We start from the raw sequence: 20967 nt of genomic DNA on the forward strand, positions 1-20967 counted from the left end.
TTCAAACCACCACCTACTTCTTGGGTAGTGATTCATGCAAAGGGCTACCAGTTTGATACACACTTCAATAAATTGCCAGAAATAGCCAGTTTGCTCAATTTACCTTTAATAAATTAAAAATAATAATAATAATAAATAAATATATATAATTTTATATAAATATAAATGGGTATTTCTGTCTGTCATTCCGTCGTACTTTTTTTTTCCTTTTACGGAAGGTTTTTTGTAGAGAATACATGATGTAAATAATTAAAAGAGGAGAAAACACCCCAAAAAATGAAAATTAAATTTTGAAACGTAGTGAAAAAAAATAGCTAATTCGAATCTTTTTGAAAAAATTTAAAAAAATAATTTATGGAACATAATTAGTAATTTTTCTTGATAAGATTAATTTTAGAATTTTGATGACATTTTTTTAAATAGTTTAAAATCCAATCTGCATTTTGTTAGAATAAATAACAAATTGGACCAAGCTATATTTCTAACAAAGACAAATCATTATTTCTTCTAGTTTCCAGAACAAAAATTTGAAAGAAATTCAAAAAGACTTTGAAATAAGATTTAAATTTGATTCTCCAGATTTTCTAGTTTGCCAGATTTTTAAAAAAAATTTTAATCATAAGTTTGAAGAAATATTTCACAAATATTCCAGGTCGAAACAACAAGCTAAAATGAAGAATTTAATTAAAATGTATTATTATTTGCAATAAAGAAAATAAATTTACTTGAACATTGATTTAAATTGTCAGGAAAGAAGAGGAAGGAATTTAAAAGATAAAAAGGTATATGTGTTTAAAAATTCTAAAATCATTTTTAAGGTTCTATTTTTTCTCAAATTGTCTTTCTGAAAGTTATAAGAAGCAAAGTAAAAGATGTTTAGAACCCCCGGTTCTGGGCAGACTTCATCAGTTGGTGTTCACACTTTCTATAGCACAGCTCTAGTCTGAGGGCCTGATGAGGGGCCCAAAGTATTTATCCTCTAGAACAATCTTCCGGGGCCCATTTCTGGGGCCACCAAAATAATAAACAGTTTCACAGCTGTGGTCCGTCTGTACGTGTAATACACTTTTCCACCACTTGTGGCAGTAATGATGATATCAAACAAACAGAAGGAGATGCAGCTGAGATAGGCTCCAGCACCCCTGCGACCTCGAAAGGGACAAGCGGTAGAAAATGGCTGGATGAAAGAGTTGAACATGAAAGGAGCCATATGTAATAATTTCATGTCAAGTCATCATTAAATATGTCAAAATGCATTAATAAATATTTTCCAATACCTCATTTCAAAAGTAGATTTAGTGTGTCACATCTTGGTCTGGCGACTGCCACCGGTAAAGTTACTAAACATGTCAGACCTTAGTCCATCTAAAAGTTACCATTCTCAATTTATGCATGACAAAGTCAGGAACAAAACCAGGATTTGTATCGGGGACGCCTTTGAAAGACGGAGAACATTGACGATCAAAATGTTTTTATTGGGTGCCAAACTTGCTTATTTCCTCCTTGATAGGTAAGTCAGGCATTTACCTTTTCTTATGACTTGTTTCAAATGGAAATGGACATCTGGTATGTCAACTATATTGTCCAACACGGTCTACGATCTTGTCCAACAAAGCTAGTATGTTCCTGCAACCAATGTTAGCATGCTAGCCCGGTCAATGACACATGGACATACATGCTAACGTATGCTAGTTAGCATGTATGTCCATGTGTCGCCCAACTGACAGGACAAGAAGACACAATGTGAAAGGTATGGAGACGGACAAATCACATGATGGAATAGTTCCTCATTGGACTACATGCACCAAGTTCTATGGCAATCTGGAAGGTTTGAAACAGTAGCCTGTAGGCAAACCTCGGTCCAATGTCTCCTCCTTAGTTTTAGGCGTGCATTAGGCTGGTAAGCGTGGGCTACTTAGTTTCAGCAGTACAAGCCTAGTGGTTAGAGTGTCTGCCCTGAGATGGCTAGGTTGTGAGTTCAAACCCCGGCCGAGTCATACCAAAGACTATAAAACCTCCCTGCTTGGCACTCAGCATCAAGGCTTGGAATTGAGGGTTAAATCACCAAAAATGATTCCCGGGCGCGGCCACCACTGCTGCTCACTGCTCCCCTCACCTCCCAGGGGGTGATCAAGGGTGATGGCTCAAATGCAGAGAATCATTTCACCACACCTAGTGTGTGTGTGTGTGACTATCTTTGCTACTTCAACTTCAACTTCATCCATTGCTTGTAGTTGGTCATTTAGTCTTGGTTTTCTGATACTACCGACAATAACCACATGGTCGCCTAGTGAGAGGCGGTGGAAGTTTGGACTTCCTTGGAGAAGTCAAGTCCATCCAGCTGGATTCCACTGTGTATCTGGCAACCTCAGTCAGGCAGAGGGGGAGGGGCTACAGAATCTTGACCGAGGTTGCAGTACCATTTCTGACCACATTATTACATGAAGCTCCCATAGATCCACGCTGATGTCCGTGTCATCAAAGGATTACAGCCCTCCCCAATATATTACTGTGAGGAGGCGTGGCCAACGGACCTACTGGGGCCGGCTCCGAGACGAGCGGCAGGTGCGTAGATGGCCCAGCTGGGCCCTTCGCTGTGTAAAAGGGCAGCAGCCGAGGAGTTGGAAAGCCCAGTGGATGCAGAGCCAAAGCCACCGAGAGCGAAATTCAGAAGACGTGGGCGGCTGAAAAGCGACCCAAGAGCGAGCAGTGCAGGAGGAGCTGAAAAGCGAGCAGACAAGACTTAAGGTTTATTTGAAAAAGTAAAAGAAGTCACAAACTGCTCGCCGTCATGTCACTTCCTGGTGGTCCATGGAACCCGCAGAGAGGAAAACCTCCACAATGACACTATAGAGGTATACATACATTCATACATGATATTACTTTACCTACAAAAAAACAACACAATATTTTAAGGTGCTGCAACTTTTATTTTATTTTGTAGTGGTAGCGACTTCCTCGTGGTCAACTTCCTGTGTTTTCACAAGTTTGTGCCCAGTGCACGTTTAAAAATCACATTTGACTTGCAGTGCCAACAGTCCGCTGGGTAAAACAAATCCCACTTGGGCTGACAAAGTGTAGGCATGTTAGCCTTCATTCAAATCCAGAGGAGGGTTACTAATCACTGCTAATGTTCGGGCCCCTCAGTAGTAGAAAAGTTGGGCTGCGAGGTCAAAAAGGTTAAGAAGCCCTGCTCTAGAAGAGGGGACATGTCCAGACACGCAGATAACTACCTTGGATCCTGCACCGGCCTCTCAGACCAAAGCTGTCCCATCGAGGTCTGTGAGCAGGAACTGATGAGGCCTGCTGCTTTCAACAGTCCACAGTCCACAGACCACAGTCCACAGTCCACAGACCACAGTCCACAGTCCACAGTCCACAGACCACAGACCACAGTCCACAGTCCACAGTCCACAGTCCACCTGCCATCCGTTCATGGAGCCAAGAATCCAAGGACGAGGATGTGAACATTCAAATATCCTCACGGACGATACACAGATGGTGTTTCACTTGTCATACGCAGTCCAAGTCCACTGCATTCACAGTCCAAGTCCACTGTCATACGCAGTCCAAGTCCACTGTCATACGCAGTCCAAGTCCACTGCATTCACAGTCCAAGTCCACTGTCATACGCAGTCCAAGTCCACTGCATTCACAGTCCAAGTCCACTGCATTCACAGTCCAAGTCCACTGTCATACGCAGTCCAAGTCCACTGTCATACGCAGTCCAAGTCCACTGCATTCACAGTCCAAGTCCACTGTCATACGCAGTCCAAGTCCACTGCATTCACAGTCCAAGTCCACTGCATTCACAGTCTAAGTCCACTGCATTCACAGTCCAAGTCCACTGCGTTCACAGTCCAAGTCCACTGCATTCACAGTCCAAGTCCACTGCGTTCACAGTCCAAGTCCACTGCATTCAAAGTCCAAGTCCACTGCATTCACAGTCCAAAGTCCACTGCGTTCACAGTCCAAGTCCACTGCGTTCACAGTCCAAGTCCACTGCATTCAAAGTCCAAGTCCACTGCATTCACAGTCCAAAGTCCACTGCGTTCACAGTCCAAGTCCACTGCATTCACAGTCCAAAGTCCACTGCGTTCACAGTCCAAGTCCACTGCATTCACAGTCCAAGTCCACGGACAGCTTGGTCGCCTCACTGCCTCAGTTTGAAATGGACATTAGTGACCCCAGCAGCACCTGGATCTTTAGCTCTTACTTCAAGCTGCCACACCTGTCCTGGTGTCACTTCAGAAGCTAGCCTCAAGGTGACCCAGTTAGTCTCGTAGATTCAAGCCTGGGATTCTCCCCCATTTCAATGAAGGTGAGGGACAGCAAAGGACTTTGAGATTGGAAAAAAAACGATGGCTTCGAGCCACATCAAAGCAAAACACGTACAGAGGAACCACGATCTACGAACCCAATTTGGTTCTTCAAGGTGGTTTGCGGACAGTGAAGCAGAGTTGGCCATAAGAATCAAAGTAAACATGACTAATTCTCTCCCTCGGTCTCCTCTCGGGAGGAGCAGCTCATGAGAGTGGATTTGAAAATGTTTACTATTGCAGCAAAATGGTTGTTAAAGTTGGGATTTCTGGTCTTTTGTGAGGGCACTAAAGAACAGAACATTTCAGCTTGTCTTTGTTGTAGCTTGTTGATAAATAGAAAGTTAACCCTTAACTCATGTTTGTTTGACATACAGAACTGTACAGCAGTGGCCCCCAACTCCGGGTCCAGGTACCGGCACTGGTCCGTAAGACACATTTGCTAGCGGGCCACACAGAGACATGAAATAACATTTTATACCACCTAACTTTGGTGGCTCCCTCCAGACACAACATTTAGCTTCTTCATAGATGACTTGTTACGTCCCTACTCTTCAGTTGCATGGTGGGGCCCCTCAGTACATCACTGACTTGTTACGTCCCTACTCTTCAGTTGCATGGTGGGGCCCCTCAGTACATCACTGACTTGTTACGTCCCTACTCTTCAGTTGCATGGTGGGGCCCCTCAGTACATCACTGACTTGTTACGCCCCTACTCTTCAGTTGCATGGTGGGGCCCCTCAGTACATCACTGACTTGTTATGTCCCTACTCTTCAGTTGCATGGTGAGGCCCCTCAGTACATCACTGACTTGTTATGTCCCTACTCTTCAGTTGCATGGTGGGGCCCCTCAGTACATCACTGACTTGTTATGCCCCTACTCTTCAGTTGCATGGTGGGGCCCCTCAGTACATCACTGACTTACTATGCCCCTACTCTTCAATTGCATGGTGGGGCCCCTCAGTACATCACTGACTTGTTATGTCCCTACTCTTCAGTTGCATGGTGGGGCCCCTCAGTACATCACTGACTTGTTATGTCCCTACTCTTCAGTTGCATGGTGGGGCCCCTCAGTACATCACTGACTTGTTATGCCACAACTCCACAGTTGCATGGTGGGGCCCCTCAGTACATCACTGACTTGTTACGTCCCTACTCTTCAGTTGCATGGTGGGGCCCCTCAGTACATCACTGACTTGTTATGCCCCTACTCTTCAGTTGCATGGTGGGGCCCCTCAGTACATCACTGACTTGTTATGCCCCTACTCTTCAGTTGCATGGTGGGGCCCCTCAGTACATCACTGACTTGTTATGCCACAACTCTTCAGTTGCATGGTGGGGCCCCTCAGTACATCACTGACTTGTTACGTCCCTACTCTTCAGTTGCATGGTGGGGCCCCTCAGTACATCACTGACTTGTTATGTCCCTACTCTTCAGTTGCATGGTGGGGCCCCTCAGTACATCACTGACTTACTATGCCCCTACTCTTCAGTTGCATGGTGGGGCCCCTCAGTACATCACTGACTTGTTATGCCCCTACTCTTCAGTTGCATGGTGGGGCCCCTCAGTACATCACTGACTTACTATGCCCCTACTCTTCAATTGCACTAATTTTTCATGCACTTACTTGCTATACATGTATTTATCAGTCCCTGAAAATAATGCCCAAATTAAACTGGCCCCCGGTGCAAAAAGGCTTGTGGGCCCCTGCTGCAGGTCACTGTTTGAAAGTACTAATCTCCACTAAATAACAGACTTTTGTCAAGACTGGAAGACATTATTCATGTTTACATTGTTTCTTACGGAGAGATTTACTTTACTCCGGGAACTTTTCCATTTAGGATCCTTGTCCAGGAACCAATGAAGTTTGTAACTCGGTCATGGGACTTTAGGATCCCCATCACTGACTCAACATACACTATATTGCCAAAAGTATTAGGCCACCCATCCACATGATCAGAATCAGGTGTTCTAATCACTTGGCCCGGCCACAGGTGGAGGAGGAATTATGATGTGGGATTGTTTTTCAGGAGTTGGGCTTGGCCCCTTAGTTCCAGTAAAAGGAACTTTGAATGCTCCAGGATACCAAAACATTTTGGACAATTCCATGCAGTTTGGAGCGGGCCTCTTCCTTTTCCAATGTGACTGTGCACCAGTGCACAAAGCAAGGTCCATAAAGACATGGATGACAGAGTCAGGTGTGGATGAACTTGACTGGCCTGCACAGAGTCCTGACCTGAACCCAACAGAACACCTTTGGGATGAATTAGAACGGAGACTGAGAGCCAGGCCTTCGCCACCAACATCAGTGTGTGACCTCACCAATGCGCTTTTGGAAGAATGGTGGACAATTGCTATAAAGACACTCGGCAACCTTGTGGACAGCCTTCCCTGAAGAGTTGAAGCTGTAATAGCTGCAAAAGGTCATATTGAGTGGGATGGCACTTCAAGGTCACATGTGAGTCAGGGCAGGTGGCCAAATACTTTTGGCAATATAGTGTATTTTGCACCAGCAACCACTGCTGAGGTGTCTTTGAGCAAAAGGTGACTCCAGTGTACTTCAGGCCTGTGTTTCTATGTGATGATGCGTCTGAGGGCGGACAACAATGACTTGGTGCCGAGTATCTCTGACCACCCGGAATCTAAACACAGGTTAAACATTTTCAAATTCCATGGACAAACGACGCTGCGAGCCAGAAATGTTTTGGACAAACCACCAGGACGTTGATGGACGGAGCGGAGAAAAGAAGACGGAGGTGCAATGCTACTATCTTGAAGGGCGGGCCTCAGTTGGAAGGCCAATGTTATTTGAAAAAGAGGTGGAGAAAATATGGGAGGGAAGAGGACGAGGTGGGCTGTCTAAGGAGCTCCTTCACTTGTGCAACAAAAGAACAGAGCATTTGTTTTGGACACATGACAGTTCCACCTTCACTCCCAGGAGAGGCCCTGCTGGAAATTGCTAGAAGTCAGCAAACTCCTTGGCACACTTTTCTGTCTGCGACACACGAATGTCCTCCTCTTCGTAGTCGTCAAAGTTGCTGGTGTCTCCCGGTCCTCTGCACTTGGGTAAGAAGGGGGCTTCAACCTAAAAGTACAGTTTAAAAATTACTCTCAATTCCATCTCACGCTCATTTTTCCCTACGCTTTGAACCCTGCGTTTTGCAAAACAGGGCGGCGACTTTGAGGATTTTTCTTCGCTGACGGGCCGTAATGCTGTCATAGTTTTTATGAAACACATGCAAAACCCTGAATTGGTGTGGTATTGTTTGTGCTTTGGCGCCATCTTGTGGACGAGTTTGCTCACTGCAGGTGTTGCCGGATTAATGTCAACAGTGTTTCCTGTTGTTTAAAGCTTTGAACCACAAGTAGAAGTGCCGTTTCCAATTCAATCCAATTCACTTCATTTATATAGCACATTTAAACAACAAAAATGTTTCCAAAGTGCTGCGCAAAAATATTAAAATACAAGATTCAAATACTATCCTTAGTTAAACCAATGACTGAATGAAAACAAAATAAATAAATATAAAAACAATATAAAAACAAATTGGGATTTTTTTCTGTCAAAAAGTCTGGATTTTTCTGTCAAAAAATCTGGATTTCTTCTGTCAGCAAGTCAAGATTTTTTCTCTAAACAAGTCAGGATTTTTTCTGTCAACAAATCGGGATTTTTTATGTAAAAAAAAATTGGATTTAATCCGTCAAAAAATCTGGATTTATTTCTGTCAAAAATTTTTGGATTTAATCCGTCAAAAAAATCTGGATTTATTTCTGTCAAAAAAAAAAAAATATGGATTTTTTCTGTCAAAAAATAGGGATTTTTTTCTGTCAACAATTTGGGATTTCTTCTGTCAACAAATCGGGATTTATTCTGTCAAGAAATCGTGATTTTTCTATCAAAAAATCGGGATTATTTTTCTGTCAAAAAAATCAGGATTTTTTCCGTCAAAATAAAAAAAATCAGGATTTTTTCTGTCAAAAAGTCTGGATTTTTGGAGTTGTACAGTCTGATGGCGTGTGGGACAAAGGAGTTTTATAGTCTATTAGTATTGTATATTGTATTGTTTCAGTTTCACAAATACCTCAATAAATTCACCAATTGAGTCTGTTTAGCGGATTGGAGACCTAGCTTGCGCAGCTAGCGGGTCCATGACCATGACTTCTGTTTTGTTTGATCAGCCGTTTTACTGCCGTCTTACAAACAGCGTTTGGAAACAATTCAGTAAATAAACATTTACATAATAGTTCTGGATAAATAACTAATTTCACAACGTATTTATCTGCGACTTATGTGGCTAATATATGGAAAAATATTTTTTTTCCCCAAAATGTAGACCTTATATCCTGGTGCACTCTATAGTCTGGAAAATATCAAGAAGACGGTCTTACCTTCCTCTCGTAGATGGCTATCCAGTCCGTTGTGGAGAACCACTTGTGATTTTTGATGTCATTTACGCCATTTTTTAGATTCCCAAACCTCTTGGTCAAGTCCACCTGTAAGAGGTTTCTCAGCAGATCCTTCAGGTCGGAGGTGAAGTGGGAGGGGAATCGTACCTGCACACACAACACCAGCTCATTTTCCACTGGAAGGTCGAAGGAGTCCGGTGTCAGCACGGCGGTACCTTGCCAGAAACGATCTTCTCGTAGATCTGTATGGGCTGATCAGCAAAGAAGGGAGGGTAACCAGCAGCCATCTCATAGATCAGGACTCCGAGGGCCCACCAGTCCACAGCTTTGTTGTAGCCCTGGAGGAGGAAGCAAGTCTCTGAGTACTCACAAAACATAGGGGGCCTCATTTACTAAGATCCAAACACCCCGCCCTACACAGCAGGAGCAAAAATAAAAACAGCGTGTACTATTAGTGGGCGTGTGATCTACTAAGACTGCGTGTGCAATTGTAAAGTGGTGCAGACCGCCTTTTTAAATGAGGATTTTGTCTGCATACTACGCCGACACTCACTTTCTGCAAATTCCTGTTATCATCCTCCTAGGAACATGTGGTGTTTTGCTACATTTTCAAACAAGCAGGAGACATCTATAATCTGTGACACCTTTTCCGAATCGCAATCTAGACAACACAGACAAATACAGGCTTGATTATGTTAAGTAAGTGAAGTACTAATGATTGTCACACAACACACACACAACACACACACACACACACACACACACACACACACAAACACACACACACACACACACACACACACACACAATAGGTGTGGCCAAATTATTTTCTGTATTTGACCCATCACCCTTGATCACCTGGGAGGTGAGGGGAGCAGTGAGCAGCAGCAACTGATCAGAGTAGGATTCATGAAGTATCAACGTGCTGATCACAGAAAAAAATCCCGATTTGTTTCCAGAAAAAATCCAGACTTTTTGACAGAAAAAAATCCAGATTTTTTTTGACGGATTAAATACCAATTTTTTGACAGCAAAAATCCTGATTTTTTTGACAGGAAAAAATCCCGATTTGCAGATAGAAAAAAATCCAGATTTATTGACAGAAAAAATCCTGACTTATTGACGGAAAAAATTCAGATTTTTTGACGGAAAAAATTCAGACTTTTTGACAGAAAAAAAAATCCAGATTTTTTTGACAGAAAGAATCCCAACATATTGAGAGAAAAAATCTCGGTTGTTTGACAGAAAAAATCCAGACTTTTTGACCCAAAAAAATCCAGACTTTTTGACGGAAAAAATTCCCGATTTTGCGACAGAAAAAATCCCAACATGTTGACAGAAAAAATCTCGGTTTGTTGACAGAAAAAATCCAGACTTTTTGACAAAAAAAAATCCAGATTTTTTGACGGAAAAAAATCCCGATTTTGCGACAGAAAAAATCCCAACATGTTGACAGAAAAAAATCCCGAGTTGTTGACAGAAAAAATCCGGACATGTTGACAGAAAAGAATCCTGATTTTTTTTGACAGAAAAAATCTCTACTTTTAAGTATCAATGATTGTCACACACACACTAGGTGTGGTGAAACTATTCTCTGCATTTGACCCATCACCCTTGATCACTCCCTGGGAGGTGAGGGGAGCAGTGAGCAGCAGTGGTGGCCGGGCATGATAATCATTTTTGGTGAATGGCTCCCATTTTTATAGTCATTGGTATGACTCGGCCGGGTTTTGGACTCAGAACCTACCGATGCGTGATCACCAGCACATTCGTGACTCAAACGCCGGAAAATGCAGAATGAAAGACGTCTTTTCATATAGGACCGGACTGTTCAACTACGTCATGACGAGGGCTGCGGTTTCAAGACCCAATGGCTCCGGGGCCGGACATCAAGATGTAGATGTTTTGTCATAAAGTGCCTCCGCAGGTTATGCTTTTTTTGACACTGCGTTTACTTCATTGCACAAAAAAAAACCACAGTGTCAGTATATTCATTATTCTGCCCACTCATTTCCAGCGTGTGCAACGAGACAGATAGTTAACAGCGTGAAGAAACAGAAGCTCCAGAACTTTTGTTGAGTGATGTTTTGAATTCCTTTCCTTCCTGTTTTATTTCTTTACAATTCTTCCTTCATTTAAGACTGAAAAATACAAACATAAATTAAATATTACAAAAGTAATTGTGTCCATTGTGTATTTTACATTTATATAAATAGAATGTTTAGTGATAATACAGTCGCACAATAAACAACAAATGTTTACATATAAACATTACACACATCAAACATTGCACACAATGAATGTGACTTATCACGATTAAACTGAAAGTGTAGAGTTATCGTGCTCTACTGGTCAAATGTATTAAAGAAGCTTTGACGGCCAACACGACCAGGGATACCAAACACATCACAAAGTCAGCAGTTTCAATACAAAACTAAGAAAATATTTTTTTGCACAATATCTATTTACAAATGATTTAACCCAGTTTCTTGTGCTCGGGGCAGAACATTCATACTTTGTTGTCCAGTCATTGTTAAAAGTCCGATTTTTGCAATTTATTTTCAGTCGCTAAAAGCCTGATTTTTGCAATTGATTTAGAATTTTGTCTTCTACACACCCCAATGCTGCTTTGTTGTGTTACATGTGCCTCGCTCTTGCCCCCTGTGGGGTGGCTGGAGTACTGCAAACCTAGTTATAAGGTTTCATCACGCCTATGAGGGCGACGCTCGGCGGGCCAAATGAAAAGCTTTGGCGGGCCACCAGTTAAGTGGGCCTAATGAAGGACATGTATTATAAGATGTTTTATAAAAAAAAATAAAAAATAAAAAAATAAAAAAAAAACATCAGCAGTGAATTCATTTTAATCCGCCCCAGTAAGTCTACCAGAAGCTATAAAAAATATAAAAGAAAATTGCTGAATAGACAATATGTTCAATATATTTTTTTTCTGAGCATCCAAAATGTTGCCACATGTAGAATGGAGGATTGTGGTCTGCAGCCGCGTGTGGAACTGCCAGTTTGCACGTGCAAAATAAAACGCCAAATGGTGCTCGTAAAACGCTGATGTGTTGATAAATCACATTGCACGTGCTAAATAGTTCTATTTGCATCTTCTCCTCCCAGTATGGTGGCCCTTTAGATGATCTGCATATATTTTGCATACTAATGAAGACAGACGCAAATTGGTTTGCACACCTTATTCTGCTCTCTTAACAGATGCAATCCTCTGCTCACAAGTTTAGTGGAGCAGCTTTGTGTGCTATCATGTTTGCACCTGTTTTAGTACACGCAAACCTTTGGTAAATCAGGCCCGAAGCTGGTTGATTTGTTTTGTTTACTGTGAAGGCTCTTTATGCTCAGTGTCCTGGAATATTTTGCACTATAAAGCCTGAAGAGTCAAAAAAAACCTTTTCTTCAAACCTTTAGTCTCTTCACAGGTGCACCGACGTTTAGAGGAAAACTCTGGTCATGTTTTCAACCAAGGATCATTTTTCTTTACGCCGGCTGTAGTTCCAGTTTTATTTTTAGGTAAATGCTAACATTTTGGAAGGTTGGCTGCAGTGGAGCTGGTTTACAGAGTGAGCAGGACGTACCTTGCTGAGGATGATCTCTGGAGCCAGGTACTCAGGAGTCCCACACAATGTCCAGGTCCTGCCTTTTACCCTTTTAGCAAAGCCGAAGTCTGTGACCTGTGACATGCAGGATGCTAATGAACCACAGTTGGGGACTTCATATTCATATGCACAAGTCAGCATTTACACAAAATCCTGGCAAATAAGCACATTTTTGGCGGGAAAACCACGCCTTTTTGCCTGTTCTCTCCAAAAAAGTAAGATGTTTTTGCGCAGAAAGCATCTCAGTCACATTAAATTGGTAATCATTCTAAGGTTTCCCCCAGATTGCCAACATACTTGTGGCGGTGGGGGCGTGGCATGTGATTATGACATCATATTATTCACATATTCTCTATTATCTTTAAACGGGCTGAAAAAATAGACATTTAAAACAAATCTGTTATTGTTCAGGAATATTAACATATATATTATCATTTTTCTCTATTTTTCAATTGTTGCTGCTTGTTCAATCCAATCGACTTTATTTGTATGTAGCACATTTAAATAACAAAAATGTTTCCAAAGTGTTGCACAATATTAAAGCAATATTTTATATTATCCTTAGCTCCACCAATGATAGTGGGGGCCCTTAGGGAGATTTTAGGGTGTTTTCGTTCACTTTTGTCTAAAAGCTCCAAGTTTGGCACAGGTGTAGCTCAGGACATTCTTAAAAGATTTAGCTAGGGCGCCCGTGCCGGTGACCTTTGGGGTCGCCACAGCGGCTGATCCAATATGGCCATCACCTGAACACGCTTTTGCCTCCACATTTGAACCAGATGAGCTACAAATCCAAACTTGGTGTCTATTTCATGTTTTTTGACAATTAGAAATATGATGGAAAAATTATCTTTAGGATTGGATGTGTCTGGACACCTAATTGGCAATGTTCCAAGATGGCGGCGATGTAAAAAGTAGGTGTACCTTAACTTTTGATACTTTTGGCAAACTATTTTAGGTTTTTTGAGCATCAGAAACATACTGGAATCTTCAGATTTATGATCATTTATTTATTAGAGCATTTTAATTTCTATATTAACAACATACCGTATGCGCCTGCCTAGAAATACTGCCGTGTCAAACTCGTTTCGCAAAATATTATTTTTATTAGCGCATGTCTAGAATTTCTGCAGGGTCAAACTCGTTTCGCCAAATAATTAGCATATGCCTGAGTTTCCGCCGGGTCAAACTCGTCACGTCACGAGTGACACTTCACCTGTCATCATTTTCAAAATGGAGGAGGCTGATTTCAATCATTTGAAATCGCATAAAGGGAAGAAGATTAAGAGCTATTCAGTAGGATTTAAGGTCCAAGCTATTGAATATGCTAAAAAGAACAGTAAGCAGCTATGTTTTATTAATATACCGTAACTGCGTGTGTCAAATATGAGTCATTAAATGACTCCCGCCTCCTGGTGGTAGAGGGCGCTAGTGATCCTTCTTGCGACTACTCGGCTGCAGAAGAAGTGACAACAAGCAGCAAGAGTGAGCAGCCATCCTTTATTTTTTCCTCTCGCTTGCACTTTTAACATGGAGGATTACATATCTAAAATAAAACAGTTTTCTAAACTGGACTTTCAATCGAAGCAGGAGTTAATAAAGTAAGATCTCCATCGAGACAGAGAGACTTTTAAAACTGAAGAAAGATAAGGAAGACTTCTATAAACAAGTTATTGATGCTTTTGATCAGAAGGAGCTGAGCATGGACTTCATTTATAAGTAAAGGTAAGACCATAATAACCTTTTTTATTTTTTATTAAAATGTGCTTTTCATGATGGTATCCTTACATCACACTCAAATTTATAAGCGCAGGCCTAAATTTACCGCATGCCTTTGGTAAGTGCCGGAGTGAGAAGAGGTTTTAAAATAATTAGCGCCCCGGCGGCAATTCAAGGAAATACGGTATATATATATATATATACTGAATATATGGTTATATATACCATATATATATATGTATATGTATATGTATATGTCCATCCATCCAACCATTATTTACCGCATGTCCCCTTTGGGGTCGCGGGGGTGCTGGGGCCTATCTCAGCTGTGTATAAAAAAGAAAAAAAAAAACAGTCAAAAAGTTTGGAAACCCCTATTGAAAGTTATTTTCATGAAGACTATATCAAAAGAAGTCTTGAAGTGTCTTGAGTTGCATGTTATGTACCTCTGTCACATATTACTTCCACCTGAGCTTGTACGGTGTACCGCTATCAAAAAAGTACCGCGGTACTAATGAATTAACAACAGTACTGTACTGCCTTTGAACAGTAGCAGTAGACGCTGCAGGGCGGCAGTGACGTGCAGAGTCCAGGCGCATGTTGAGTAGGTCAACGTGCACACACACACAGCACATACAAGCAGGAACAGTGTTGAGAGGAAGAAGGCCAAAAAATGGTCAATTCTCCCGGGTAATAAAGAGGCCATGTGAAGCGGAGCACGGAGTTATTTTGCCTTCCAAACCAACAACAAAGTTGAAGAAACAAAAACATGTCCATGAGTTTTTTATAAAGTTTAGTTTGAAAAAGTTAGTACTAACTGTCGGCTGTTTTACCGCGGTTATCAATATTTAACATTGATGGTTCCATCCCTAGTTAGAGTCTAGAACTGGACATGGTGCCAAACACAACCCAAGTACCCCAACATGGCAGCGATAGATTTCAGGTGAACCGGTTAAAGTACTTGATCCCCATGACTTCTTTGTTCTCACTACTGTGCCTAATCCTCGTGTATAGCAGACAGCTACCGTACGCTGTTGGCTGTTTGTCTCCATCAATGCAGGAGCTGTACCTGAATGTAGCCACGCTGGTCTATGAGCAGGTTTTCAGGCTTCAGGTCTCTGTAGATGAGGTCCAAAGAGTGGAGGTACTCGAAGGTGAGTACGATCTGAGCGCCATAAAATCGGGCGTGGTGTTCACTGAAAGAAAGAATGGGGAAGAGGGTCGAAATCAATCAATCAATCAATGTTTATTTATATAGCCCCAAATCACAAATGTCTCAAAGGACTGCACAAATCATTACGACTACAACATCCTCGGAAGAACCCACAAAAGGGCAAGGAAATGACGTATTCAACTTCATTGTTGACATGGATTTACGCATGCACCTCCAAAACCCTCAAATCTAGACTCCAAACATCCCAGAATAAGCTAGTCCGGTTACTTTTAGACCTCCACCCCAGATCACACCTCACTCCTACCCACTTCTCCAAAGTGGGCTGGCTCAGGGTGGAGGACAGAGTCAAACAACTTGCACTGAGCCTAGTCTATAAAATGCACTACACCTCCCTGATACCCAAGTACATGTCAAACTACTTCCAGAACGTAAATGAGCGCCACAACCACAACACCAGGGGGAGCTCCACAAACCACGTTCAACCCAGATTCCCATCTAACAAAGGTCTTGACTCATTCTCTTTCTATGCCACATCAATGTGGAATGCACTCCCAACAGCTGGAAAAGTAAGTGCATCTGTACCCTCAGTCAAAAGCGCACTAAAAGAAGACCTCCAGGCAACTACAATCCTAGACTAACACCCTCCCTCCTCCACATCCCATCTCTCCGGACTGTAAATAATCAAATGTACGTACTTGTTCTTATGCTTTATGAGCTCAATACAGTCACTGCTGGCTGTACATATCCTACTAAGTCACACCTACACTGTTTCAATGTCCACTTCTCACATGATGCAATTGTTGATGACTGAACCAAACCTACCCCCCCCCCTCCACATCCCACCCCCGGATTGTAAATAATGTAAATAATTCAATGTACATACTATGATGATTAACCTGTGTGATGACTGTATAAGCTGATAGTATATATTTGTACCATGAATTGATGAAGGTGGACCCCGACTTAAACAAGTTGACAAACTTATTGGGGTGTTACCATTTAGGGATCAATTGTACGGAATATGTACTGAACTGTGCAATCTATTGATAAAAGTCTCAATCAATCAAATTCTTTCTGGGTGGAGAAGGCCTGGCTCTCAAGTCTCTGTTCTAATTCATCCCAAAGGTGTTTTATCGGGTTCAGGTCAGGACTCTGTGCAGGCCAGTCAGGTTCATCCACACCAGACTCTGTCATCCATGACTTTATGGACTTTGCTTTGTGCACAGTCTTGTTGGAAGAGGAAGGGGCCCGCTCCAGGAGTTGGGCTTGGTCCCTTATTTCCAGTGAAAGGAACTTTGAATGCTCCAGGATATTTTGGACAATTCCATGCTCCCAACCTGGTGGGATCAGTGTGGAGCGGGCCCTTTCCTCTACCAACATGACTGTGCATCAGTGCAAAAAGTAAGTTCCATAAAGACATGGATGACAGAGTCTGGTGTGGATGAACTTGACTGGCCTGCACAGAGTCCTGACCGGAACCCGATAGGACAAATTTGGGATGAATGATTTTTAAAGACAGATAATATTGACTTCAAATAAAGGTTAACAGAGTCCTTGACTACTGATAATCGGTATCGGCCCTGAAAAAACGTCCCAGTGTCCCGCCAATGTTATGGTGTGTGTACCTGAACCTTCCAATGCGTCTGAGGTGCGAGAACATCTCTCCGCCAGGCACGTATTCCATGACCATGTAGAGGTTGGAGTTGTCCTGTGCAAGGAATGTGCTGTTAAAGTGCGGACGCTCAGCTGTGCAGGCCCAGGAAGTAACTGACCTTGAAGGAGTACTCCAACCTGACCAGGAAGGGGAAGGAGACGGCCTGCAGTATTCTCTTTTCATTCAGCGTGTGTTCGATCTGCTTCAACTTCACCACCTGTGGAAGTGTCACCTGGTCATCCTCTCTTGATTGATCACACACTTTGAGCAAGGCAACCACCGTCCTCGCTTACCGCTTTTTGCCATACAAGCTGTCTATGGTCTAATTGGCACCTTTTAGCTTGCCAGCAACAATCCAAGTTAGGCACCTTCCCAACACTCCTTGGCAGAGTGCAGGGGTCCCCAAACTTTTTGAATCGGGGGCCACCACATTGGGTTAATATAATTTGTGTGTATATATATATATTTATATATATATATATATATATATGTATATATATACATACATATGTATGTATATATATTTATATATATACATACATACATATGTATGTGTGCATATGTATATACTGTATTTATATATGTGTATATGTATATACTGCATATATATGTGAGTATATGTATAAATATGTATGTATATACTGTATATAAGTGTATATGTATATATATGTGTATATGTTTATACTGTATATAAGTGTATATGTATTTATATATATGTGTGTATATATATATATACTGTATATATGTGTGTGTTTATGTATATATATGTGTTTAGAAGTAAATACTGTATATATGTGTGCATATGCACATATGTGTGTATATGTTTATACTGTGTATGTGTGTATACAATATCCATCCATCCATCCATTTTCTACAGCTTATTCCCTTTCGGGGTCGCGGGGGGCGCTGGCGCCTATCTCAGCTACAATCGGGCGGAAGGCCTTTTCACTTACTTTTTGTTTGTCCAAGACTTTCATGGCGTGGAACTGGTTTGTTCCTTTATGCTTGACCAGCAACACTCGGCCAAATGAGCCGGTCCCCAGAGTCTTGAACCTGTCGAAGTCGTCCAGGCACGTCGTGCTCTAAGAAGCAAGCATGTTGTCAATGGAAGTGTGGTGCGTGTGATCAAATGCTCCGATTCTGTGGAACTTTGGCTTAGTCTTCTTAGCTCACATAGGACACAAACTTTTATATGCTTTTGACTTCAATCATTTATTCAATGAGACATTTGCAAGTATTTTGTACCGTATCTCCTTGAATTGCCGCCGGGGCGCTAATTAATTTAAAACCTCTTCTCACTCCGGCTCTTACTAAAGGCATGCGGTAAATTTAGGCCTGCGCTAATAAATTTGAGTGTGATGTAAGGATACCATCTGGAAAAGCACATTTAATAAAAAAAAACGTTATTATGATCTTAACTTTACTTATAAATGAAGTCCATGCGCAGCTCCTTCTGATCAAAAGCATCAATAACTTGTTTATAGAAGTCTTCCTTATCTTTCTTCAGTTTTAAAAGTCTCTCTGTCTCGATGGAGATCTTCCTTTATTACCTCCTGCTTTGATTGAAAGTCCAGTTTAGAAAACTGTTTTGATTTAAATAAGTAATCCTCCATGTTAAAAGTGCAAGCGAGAGGAAAAAATAAAGGATCGCTGCTCACTCTTGCTGCTTGTTGTCACTTCTTCTGCAGCCGAGTAGTCGCAAGAAGGATCACTAGCGCCCTCTACCACCAGGAGGCGGGAGTCATTTAATGACTCAAATTTGACACACGCAGCTACGGTATATTAATAAAACATAGCTGCTTACTGTTCTTTTTAAGATATTCAATAGCTTGGACCTTAAATCCAACTGAATAGCTTTTAATCTTCTTCCCTTTATGCAATTTCAAATGATTGAAATCAGCCTCCTCCATTTTGAAAATGATGACAGGTGAAGTGTCATTCGTGACGTGACGAGTTTGACCCGGCGGAAATTCTAGACATGCGCTAATAAAAATAATATTTGGCGAAACGAGTTTGACCCGGCGTTAATCCTGAGCCAGCAGTAATGCTCAGCAAGCGCTAATTATTTTGCGAAACGAGTTTAATCCGGCAGTAATTCTAGGCAGGGGCATACTATATACCCGGCGGCAATTCAAGGAAATATGGTAAATGGAAGTGTGGTGCATGTGATGAAATGCTTCGAAGTTAGACTTAGTCTTCTTAGCTCACATAGGACACAAGCTTGTGCATGCTATCGACTCACATACATTTATTCAACGGGACATTTGCTGAGCAGGAAGTAGCTAGCTGCAAAGTATCTACAAGTTAAACAAAAAATGGTATAGTTTCAATTAACGTTACCTGTGGTGGACACTCCCATTTTCTTAAAAAATCTTCTTTGGCTTTAGCTAAGAACTCTTTCACTACAAAAAAAACAAAAAAACAAGACATGTATGAGACACCCAAAATGTTATTTCTGTTATTTTCAGGGTCAGGCACAATTCAAGGACTGAGTAAGGAGGGAAAAAGAGCAGAAAAAAACACACACCTAAACAGGAACAGCAAATTCATTAATAGGAAATTGTTAATAAAGTGATGCATTTTTTGGGAGGCTTTACAAAATTGTGAAACTGTTTGAAAAGAACTACTAGAAGTGTGGTGTGAGGAACTACTAGGAGTGTGGAGTGAGGAAATCCTGACACATGGTCATCATAATAATAGGCCTTGAAAGTGTGATGTGGTAAACGCAATGCATTGTGGGTCCTGCAGGCCTCTGAATAGCTTATTTCTGTAGCTGAATGCAATTTTATGTGCTTTTCTTCCAAAAGTTAAAAACAATTGTGGCATCATTAACTGGGAAAAGCAAAAATTAGGGAAATTTTTCTCATTTCCAGCGAGTAAGCAAAGCCAAAGAAAGTCGGGTTGGTGAGCTGATAAAGAGATGGCGAGTAGCCTGGATAGCAGCTGTGAGACCATCAAGCATGACTTTTAACATCATCACCTGGTACATGTTTTTATGTCTACGGCATTTTCAAAGTGGTAAGTTTGAATCAAAGAATGTTTTCTGCAGTTTCACACGTAGCATTTAGTAGGCTGTTAGCGCTAGCAAAGCTAGCTGCAGGGCTACAAATAACTTACAGTATTTTGGAAAAAAAATCATGCTATCTATTTACTTTTAGTCATGTGTACGCACAAAAATAAACAAGTATTGTTTGGAGAAGTAGCGCAATGATCAAAGTATTTAAAATTAATATCTGCTCGTGTCTTTTCGGGGAAACACTCACTTTGCATTCTGAAATTCTTCACCGGTATAAAAACTGACTGCGTTGACAAAATATAGACAAGCAGCAGCTTCCTCAAATCTCTTGCCTATTGGACGTGCTCACATAAGTCAATTCTGTACTTGTTTTTGCAGGGTAGCAAGCTTTTCTTGGTTACGGTCCCTTGGTTTTTGAATTTTGTACGACCCATTTTGTTGCTGTCTCACACATTACCTCTGGTACAGTACAGCCATATGAACTCAAGCTTTGGCCAACACAAATTGCTACTGCAAGCCCACCCTAGTAATCAAAAGGGTAAGTGATTTTGCAATGCATTGTGGGGGGTAGGTAGCCATTGTTGTTGGACAAGGTTTTCGTTTACAAGGCTGTACTCAACCAGCGGTATTGTGAGAGAGCGCAACAAACCAATTAAAATGAACGGTATGAAAGAAAAAACTGTACCGAAACAAACTGGACCCTGTTCCAAAGCTAGCCACCTTAAAACAGAGTCACTTTTTATACAGGTCAAACATGTAAGAATGCCAAGTTGGGTAAGGCTGACTGACAAACCAACTTTGGGTGTGTGCAAGACTTCGGAATTTAACATCAGAAAAAAATACCATCGTCCTTTCAGGCAAGTCAACAGGACTGTGTCTCCTGGACAAATTTCTTTCAGACTTAATGTATTCAAAGTCAGTTTTCATGAGGGAAAATATCTAGTTTCTTCAGTTATTGATCTATGAACACAGGTATTTCTTTTTTCCCCAAACTCTATACGTTGTTCGTAACTCGCAGCTAGCTTGGCTACCAATAATTGCTACTAATCATGCTTTGATTCAAACT

At 41.5% G+C, this 20967-nt stretch overlaps 1 protein-coding gene across 2 annotated transcripts in view; it reads right to left on the bottom strand.

Annotated features, from left to right (window-relative positions):
• Positions 1-2909: 2909 nt before the first annotated feature.
• Positions 2910-20967, bottom strand: part of LOC133540910 (cAMP-dependent protein kinase catalytic subunit alpha-like) — a 37721-nt gene continuing 19663 nt past the window's right edge. For both annotated transcript variants that reach the window (XM_061883982.1, XM_061883981.1), the window contains exons 2-10: positions 19226-19287; positions 17839-17967; positions 17004-17102; positions 16857-16939; positions 15127-15253; positions 12321-12416; positions 8943-9065; positions 8710-8874; positions 2910-7405 (exon numbers count right to left, since the gene is read on the bottom strand). In XM_061883982.1, coding sequence (XP_061739966.1) covers positions 7280-7405; positions 8710-8874; positions 8943-9065; positions 12321-12416; positions 15127-15253; positions 16857-16939; positions 17004-17102; positions 17839-17967; positions 19226-19287 — 1010 coding nt within the window. In that variant the 3' untranslated portion in view covers positions 2910-7279. The remainder of the gene's footprint in view (positions 7406-8709; positions 8875-8942; positions 9066-12320; positions 12417-15126; positions 15254-16856; positions 16940-17003; positions 17103-17838; positions 17968-19225; positions 19288-20967) is intronic.

The sequence above is a fragment of the Nerophis ophidion genome, linkage group LG22 (genome assembly GCF_033978795.1).
Source record: "Nerophis ophidion isolate RoL-2023_Sa linkage group LG22, RoL_Noph_v1.0, whole genome shotgun sequence".
NCBI lineage: Eukaryota > Metazoa > Chordata > Actinopteri > Syngnathiformes > Syngnathidae > Nerophis > Nerophis ophidion.